This window comes from Gekko japonicus, unplaced genomic scaffold, assembly GCF_001447785.1.
Source record: "Gekko japonicus isolate JY-2015 unplaced genomic scaffold, Gekko_japonicus_V1.1 scaffold3630, whole genome shotgun sequence".
Classification (NCBI taxonomy): Eukaryota; Metazoa; Chordata; class Lepidosauria; order Squamata; family Gekkonidae; genus Gekko; species Gekko japonicus.
Genome location: NW_015163719.1, coordinates 37,157 through 45,850, shown reverse-complemented (window position 1 = coordinate 45,850; position 8,694 = coordinate 37,157). Strand labels below are relative to the sequence as shown.

The 8,694-nt window shown below is 50.0% G+C and overlaps 1 protein-coding gene across 1 annotated transcript in view; it reads left to right on the top strand.

Moving 5' to 3' along the window:
• Nucleotides 1–6,331, top strand: part of SMG9 (SMG9 nonsense mediated mRNA decay factor) — a 31,588-nt gene extending 25,257 nt beyond the window's left edge. The window contains exons 12-14 of the mRNA XM_015407864.1: nucleotides 909–1,034; nucleotides 2,703–2,847; nucleotides 5,578–6,331. Coding sequence (XP_015263350.1) covers nucleotides 909–1,034; nucleotides 2,703–2,847; nucleotides 5,578–5,656 — 350 coding nt within the window. The 3' untranslated portion in view covers nucleotides 5,657–6,331. The remainder of the gene's footprint in view (nucleotides 1–908; nucleotides 1,035–2,702; nucleotides 2,848–5,577) is intronic.
• Nucleotides 6,332–8,694: the final 2,363 nt, after the last annotated feature.

Genomic DNA, 8,694 nt, shown 5'->3' with positions numbered 1-8,694 from the left:
CTAGCTGCTCTACCTAGAGATGTAAAATTTCTGGACATTTTGAAGCAAAAAACCCGGTTTTTTTCCATTTTTTGGGGGGGGGAAACGGAAATTTTCAGAAAAATTGAAGAAAATGCTACATTAGCATTTCTTTTGTCTTTTCTAGATTGAAAGTCATTCTGTTACTTTAGGAACATAAAATATGACTATGGACATTTTTACTTGGCATGAAATTATCACAACTAGCATATTAAAAATATAGTGTATCCAAACAATTATTACAAACAGAATACCCACCCACATGCAAAAACAAAACTGAAACCTTTTTCTTTTCTTCTGACAATAGCACCTCCTAAAGGAAGAAATGCATCTTGTTCTTGCATTGGAGAGTTCAGTTTGTAACCAAGGACTTGCTTGTCCTCAGTGCACAATAATTAGATCAAAAAAACCAAAAAAGTCTTCAGGGAAAAAACGGGGGGAAATCGTTTTCCCCCCAAATTTTTCTGTGTTTTTTCCGGGCCTTCACATCTCTACCGAGGAACCGCTCCGATTTAATTTCAACCTGTTAGTTCTGGTCCGACCTTCTGGGGCAACAGAAAACAGAACTCAGAAGTGCCTTTATGTAATGACAACCCCTGTGGCTATGGGGATGGAGGAGAAGGGCCATCAGGTCACAGTTGACTTATGGTGACCCTGCAGGGTTTTCAAGGCAAGAGACGGAGAGAGGTGGTTGGCCATGGCCTGCCTCTGTGTAGCAGCCCCTGGACTTCCTTGGTGGTCTCCCACCTGAGGACTAACCAGGGCCGACCCTGCTTAGCTTCTGAGATCTGATGTGATTGGGCTCGCCTGGACCATCGCAGCCAAAAATGCATCTCGTGTGTCTGTGAATAGACGTGTCCGGCTAAGCTGTTTCCCCCCCCTCCTACCAGGCACCCTTTCCATGCTGGACTGCAACATCTTCCCCGGCCTGCCCCCGAGTTACCTGGACACGGAGGTCAACCTGTTCTTGCTGCCTTCCACGGACACGGATGCAGACGACGCCTTGCCCAGAGCAGGTAAGGAACCCCAATTCCTCCCTACCCCTCTTTCTGGTCATGTGAATGGCGATGAGTCCAAGCCACTCTTCCTCCCACCACTGGGCTGGACCCCCCTGATCGGCGCCCAACACGCTTACCTGCGTAATCCAGGCCACAGCACACGGTGAGGGAGACTGTGCTGCGAGGCTGGCAGAGAGTGGCGAACGGCTCATGTTGAGTGAGCCGAGCAACAAAGGAAGGGCCACTAAGGCAATCGTGGTGAACCAGGATGACTTCCGGACACTGTGCGTCAACCCCAATTTCCAGGCAGCCATCTGTTGGCTATCCCACTGCTTAAGGTGGCCTGTCTGTCATTGGCCAGTGCCTGGGCCTTTCCCCTCGTAGCTCTGGCTGTGTGGAATGGGCTCCCTGAAGAGGTGAGGCGTACCCCCTCCCATAATCATAGAGTCAGAAGGGACCTCTAGTCCAGCCCCCCTGCACAATGCAGGAAATTCACAAATGCCTCCCCCCCCCCACCCCCAGTTACCCCTGCTCCATGCCCAAAAAACCTCCAGGACCCCCGGCCAAACTGGCCTGGAGAAAAATTGCTGCCTGACCCCAAAGTAAAAAGGTAAAGGTTCCCTTGCTCGAAAGCCACTCGAGTCCGACTCTAGGGTTGCAGTGCTCATCTCCGTTTCAAAGCCGAAGAGCCAGCGCTGTCCGAAGTCGTTTCCGTGGTCATGTGGCCGGCATGACTAAACACCAAGGCGTACGGAACGCTGTTACCTTCCCACCAAAGTGGTACCTATTTATCTACTTGCAATTTCTTGCTTTCGATCAGCATTTCCTTGGGCATGTAAGAAATGGGCACGAGAACTAAGTATTGATGTAACCACTTCTGCTCTCCCTGTCATGGTCTGCCTCAGTTCTTGGAGACCTTCAATAGACACTGCAAATCTGACCCGTTTGCCAGGGCTTTTGAGGGAGTTTGAATTGGCAGGCATCTTTGAAACGGAAGGGAGACATTTGGGGTCTGTTATCTTATTCTGGTTTCGCCTCTTAACTATTGTTGTAAGCCACCCAAGGCGAGGTATAAATGTGTTAATAAATATGATCACTTAAAAAGATCCTGGCGCACATAGCACAAATCCTGCGTGGTGCAGGGGTTAAGAGTGTCAGACTAGAATCTGGGAGCCCTGGGTTTGAATCCTCACCCTGCCATGGAGGCTCACCGGGCGACCACTCTTTCGGCCTAATGTACCTCGCAGGGTTGTTGTGAGGATAAAACAGAGGAGAAATGACGTAAGCCACTTTCGGTCTCCACTGGCGAGAAAGGCAGGGTATAAGTGAATTAAATAAAATCCTTTAATCAAACTCTTCCCCCCCCCCAATAAACATGCACTGAGAGGACTCCCAGCCACCAAACATCCTCGCTTTAATCCTTCTGCAGCTTGCTCCCCACCCCCAAGTCCTTGCAGTCGTCCTGGGGAAAGGAGAACCCGCAGTCTATTCAAAAGCTTCAGGTGCATCACAATAGCTGTAAATATATATATATATATTTATTTAGATTTCATTTTGTATTTTGCTCCCTCCCCCTGGTTTGTTAATGTTGAGTTCCGTGTATTTGTCGCGTGATTGACTAGTTCCGCGTATTCTTGAAAAAAGCAGCAGGTGAGAGTCCGTGTGTTCTCTCTCCCCCTCCCACAGCCCCTAGCAGTGGCCCGCTCTTCTCCCTCCTGCCCGGCTACAAGGGGCACCCCAGTTTCCCATCTCTGATCGCCAAGCTCCGGAGCCAGATCATGTCCATGTCTCGGCCTCAGCTCTCCCACACCATCCTGACGGAGAAAAACTGGTGAGCAAACGGTAATGGGAGGAGGATGGAAGGGGGGCTTCGGAGTCCACAAAGAGTATCGGGGTTTTTTCATAACTCATTAGCATATGCCACACCCCCTGACATCATAAGGCCCGGCGGTGGACCTGCAAGGCCGGCGAGAGTGCGAGGAAGCCCCACCAAGGCCCTCCCTGGCCCCAGGCAGGCAGGGGTGGGGAGAGGCGGGAAGGAAGCAGCTTACCCTCCCTCTTCTCCTGCCTCCATGAGGGCCGGAAGCGGGGCGGCCAGAAGCAGGGGGCGAGGCTTCGTCATGTACACCGCCCCCCCGCACCTCACCTGGGGGAACTGCAATCCCCCGCGATCCCCCCCGAATCGACCTCTGGGTGTAGGGAGTAGTGTGTCAGACTATGATCTGGGAGACCCAGGTTCGAATCCCCACTCTGCCAGTCACCTATCGTGTACCGGTATAATATAGCCAAAGCTAAACACTGTATGTACAGAACAATTTTTTATATATACAATTTCAATTGTTTCAATAAAGTTTCACACAGTGTTTCCAAGCATTCAGCAGTTGTCTCTTATTCATTTCATAAGTATCACAATCCTTCTCATAAACGTGCCATTTTAAAAAAAACAAGCAGGTAACTAAATACTATAATACAAGTACACAAACAACATCACTTTTCAGGGAAGTCTGTAATATATGCTATGAAACAGTCCCGTAGAGTCCACAATCAAGTAATCTCCACAGCATTTTCCCCTCTATGCTGAGTTAGTGTGAGCTAGCTCACAGTTTTTTTAGCCTCCAGCTCACACATTTTTGTCTTAGCTCAGGCAGGATGGCTCCAGAGCAAACTAATTTATGCAGTAGCCAAATCGCTCACTCACAACTTTAATGCCAGTAGCTCACAAAGTAGAATTTTTGCTCACAAAACTCCACAGCTTAGAGGGAACATTGCTCCACAGTATGAATAAATGCCTAGGATCTGCATTAGAATATAACTTCAATTCGACATACATTCTCAGCCACACTCAGTCAAGCTCCAAGTGCAACTTCAGTTCAACTTTTGTATATTCAGCTTTCAGCCTTTGTTTTGACTAAACCCTCTAAAAGCGCAGAACACCTCCAGATCCAGACAAACCCACGGCATCGGCGAGTCGCGTTAAGGAACAAGGATTGTTTTATTGTGGCAATTACTTGATTGTGGACTATACAGGACTGTTTCATAGCGTATAGTACAGGCTTCCTTGAAAACTGACGTTGTTTATATACTCGTATTATTTAGTGACTTGCTTGTTTAAAAAAACATGTTTATGAGAAGGATCATGTATAAGAGACAGCTGTTGAATACTTGGAAACATTGTGTGAAACTTCATTAAAATAACTGCAATTATTTCATTAAAAATTGTTATGTACATACAGTGTTTAGCTTTGGCTATATTATACAGGTTCTGTTCACTGTATTCCCTTTCTAGTTCAGTCACCTACTTTTGATATAACCTACCTCACAGGATTGTTGCGAGGATAAAATGGAGAAGAGACCGACATAAGCTGCTTTAGGGATCCCCAGCTGTGCAGAAACGTGGCGTATAAATGAAGGGAATAAATAAGATGATGTCATGATCTGGGCAGAGGCCTACTAGGCCCAGAAAGCCTGGCTAGCAGTAGGTGAGGCTGGGCCTACAACTCCCAGAAGCCCCTGAGAGGTTTTGGAGCCAAAATTGACCAATAGGGAAGAAGAGGGTTGGGGAACAAAAGGGCTGGTGCCAGAGCAGAAGCTGTTCTTCTTCCCGGAGGGCAGAGCCAGAAGGAAGGCTGCTGCAGGAAGAAGAGTCAGTGTGTTCTCTCTCCCCCTCCCACAGCCCCTAGGGAAGGGTGAGTAGTGTAAGGCCACTCGAGATAGTGAGCTAGGGACAGTATATATTTAGATGCATTAGGGCATTTGATTTCTTTTCACCTTCTCACTGTTACTATTCTGCACCTTGTGGTTTGACCTCCTATAAAATCAGAGGTCATTTCGGGGGGGAACGCAGAGGAACGCAGTTCCCCCGGGTGAGGTGCAGGGGGGCGGGACACATGATGAAGCCCCGCCCCCTGCTTCCGACCGCCCCGCTTCCAGCCCTCATTCAGCCAGGAGGAGGCAGGAGAAGAGGGAGGGTAAGTTGCTTCCTCCCCGCCTCTCCCCACCCCTGCCTGCCTGGGGCCAGGGAGGGCCTTGGCGGGGCTTCCTCGCACTCCCGCTGGTCTTGCAGGTCCACCGCTGGGCCCCTGATGTCAGGGGGTGTGGCACATGCTAATGAGTTATGCTAATGAGTTCCCCTAGCTCTTTTTCTACGAAATGACCCCTGTATAAAATAAACCTTTTCCTTGTTGTACTCTGCCTATTATTCGGCCAAAAGGAAGGTCTGAAGGTCTTGGGAGGGTGCTCTGGGCCTTCTCAAAGGATCCTAAATCCAGAGTGGTGGCAGCGTCAGGTGACACCCCACCTGATAATGAAACAAAAATGATGCATGTTTTGATACACTCCCCTCTATTCTGTTTTTGAGGCCTCAACCTTTTCCTCCGTGTGTTTCGAAGCGGGTCTTAACAACCAAGCACAAGATGCAGAAGTACATACTATCATATTTGACGTTGTTTGTTCTGCACGCCCGTTCTTTGGAGGTGTGCAGCCCTGGCCCAACGACACTGCAGAACTGAGCACTCGGAAGGCAGGGGAATCTCACTGTGACTCCTCTCTTTCTCTCGGGCAGGTTCCACTACGCGGCACGCATCTGGGACGGTGTGAAGAAGTCCTCCGCCCTTGCAGAGTACAGCCGCCTGCTGGCGTGAGTGTGGCGCCTTCATGCCAGAGCCAGACTCCTCCCGTCTCAAGTGGGGCGAGCCGGAGTCCCTGTTCCCGCCGTACAGGGGCACGACGTGGGGTGCGGAACACAGTGGGGAGCCTACAGGCTGGGCCGTCACGCCTCCTACAGTGGTGCCATATGTGACCAAGGAGCGGACAGCGACCAGGAGCGGAAGACCCAGTGTTGTTTCTGTGCCAGGCCGTCGTCCTGCCTGCCCACCCAGTGCGGATCGTGTCTCCAGTTGCCATTTTGGGGCTCTCGTTTCCATCTGCACATCTGGAGGGAAGAGCTATTCTGTTGAGCTGCCGCCCCTTCTGGAAATGGGAAGCCCTTCAGTCAGGGTGGGGGTTCCGTCCAGACCAGCTGCCCCCTCCGAGTCTTGCAGGCACAGGGAGACCCCTCTGTATTAGCTTTGGTGGGTCAAAGGTCAGCGGGGAGTTAACTTTGTAGCTCGGAGGGGGCTGCTCTCAGATGCTTCTTTCCCTGACCGATCCCCCTGCTCCCATTCAGTGTTTTTCGTGCATCCTTCCAGCACAAAGGAAGGATATTTAAGACTCCCCCTCCCGTTTGCTACATCCCGCGTCTCTTTCCTAGAGCCGTTCCGGGAGTCCTCATCGTCCTTCTGCTGCAAAGTGAATCAGTCACTCCCTTTTGTGCATATGTCCCGTTGTTCAATAAAGTGTTTCGAGTCGCTTCTTGTGTTTCTTTTTAAAATGCCTACCAGAAGTTCAAGAGCCGAGTGCCGCGTGACGGAGTGAGCTCCCGTCTCTGGCACCAGCTTCTGCCAACCTAGCAGTTTGAAAGTGAGAAATTGCTAGTAGATACACAGGTAATAATAATAATAATCATCATCATCTTTCAATTTATTGATCGGTCAATCCTTGCAGAGCTGCCGGCTCTGAGCGATTTACAGTTACTCTTGTATAGACACGGGACTAACAATGATGGGGATAAGGGAGGACAACATATATCATTTTTAATCACACACACTTCGCAGTCGACAGGGAGTTTGGTCAGCTGTAAGTATCAGACGTGTCCCGGCAGCATTCTTTTTAGTCGGCGTCGCTTGATGTTGTCAGCATTTTCTCGGTCGCAGCGTACCACTGCCACCGTCTGGCCGGAATGTCCCATTGCAGGCTTTTCTTTGAAGCTGTGTAGATCTTTCTCCGCTTTTGAGCTTACGCGCGGCTTTGTCTCGCCCGCCCGTGGGGGGGGGGGGGTAGGTACAATTTTGGTGGGAAGGTAATGGCGTTCCATGTGCCTCAGCATTTAGTCACGCCGGCCACATGACCATGCAGAGGTCTTCAGACAGCGCTGGCTCTTCGGCTTGGGAATGGAGATGAGCACCGCAACCCTAGAGTTGGATTCGAAAGACCTTCGAGCAAGAGAAACCTTTACCACAGTATTAGACTATCTCTAACCCTCAGTTTCAGAGGGTAGCCATCTTGGTCTGCAGTAGACCAGCCAGATTTGATTCGAGGAGCACCTTAAGAGCCTGACCCTGGCAATGCCTGATCTCACCAGATCTTGAAAGATCAGCAGGGGCAGCCCCGGTTAGTAGAGGCAGGCAACCATCCCTGAACCAGTGTTCCCTCTCAGCTGAGTGGGTGTGAGCTCGCTCACCATTTTTTAGCCTCCGACTCACACATTTTTGTCTTCGCTCAGGAAGGGTGGCTCCAGAGCAAGGTCATTTATGCAGCAGCCGAACCGATCGCTCACAACTTTCATGCCAGTAGCTCACAGAGTAGAATTTTTGCTCACAAGACTCCACAGCTTAGAGGGAGCAGAGCTCTGAGCATAGATCAAGATGGATCGAAGAGATTGGATCTATACCCCACCCTGCACCACCCGAAGGAGTCTCAGAGCGGCTTACAATCCGTTTCCCTTCCCTCCCCACCGATGGCTCCAGAGCAAGGTCATTTATGCAGCAGCCGAACCGATCGCTCACAACTTTCATGCCAGCAGCTCACAGAGTAGAATTTTTGCTCACAAGACTCCGCAGCTTAGAGGGAGCAGAGCTCTGAACATAGATCAAGATGGATAGAAGAGGAGATTGGAGCTATACCCCACCCTGCACCACCCGAAGGAGTCTCAGAGCGGCTTACAATCCGTTTCCCTTCCCCTCCCCACCGAGGCTCTTTTTGTAGAAAAAGCCCAGCAGGAACTCATTAGCATAATATGCCACACCCAACAGCAGGAACTCATTAGAATAGGCCACACCCCTGACAGCACAAGTCATTGGCATATGAGGCCACACCCCCATGTTACCAGAAGTGTGGTCATCCAGCCACACCCACCTTTTGCTTGTTATTCTGTTTACCTTGTTTGTTGTCAAAACCCAGAGCTTTTTTTGTAGTAGGAACTCCTTTACATGTTAGGCCACACACCCCTAATGTAGCCAATCCGAATGAGTTTCTGCTGTTGGGTGTGTCCTATTATGCTAATGAGTTCTTGCTGGGCGTGGCCAACTTGGAAGCCAGCCAGAACTCCGTTCCTGTGCGTTCCTGCCCAAATATAGCCCTGCTCCCCACAACAGACACCCTGTGAGGTAGGTTGGGCTGAGAGAACTGCCCTTGAGAGAGAACAGCTCTGAGAGAACTTGTGACTGACCCAAGGTCACACTAGCAGTTGCATGTGAGGGAGTGGGGAATCAAATCTGGTTCTCCCATATTAGAGTCTTAACCACTACACCCAACTGGCTCTCAGTCTGTGTGAAGCAGTAGAAAAGAGCAAGAGTCCTGCAGTACCTTAAAGGATAACATTTGTGGCAAGGCACGCACTTTTGTGAATCTCTGATCTCAAAGCCCATTTGGGGTCACCATGAACTGGCTGCGACTTGACAGCAAAAAAAAAAGCACCTTAAGAGGCCAACAAGATTTTGTGGGTTTGACCTTTCTGTGATGAGAATATCTGATGAAGGAAACTTTGGCCCTCAAAGGCTTATACCCCAATAATGTTTGGAGTCCAGTAACACCTTGTCAAGAGACTAACAATCTAGCTGTTCCTGTGTTTTGCAGTCTCTGT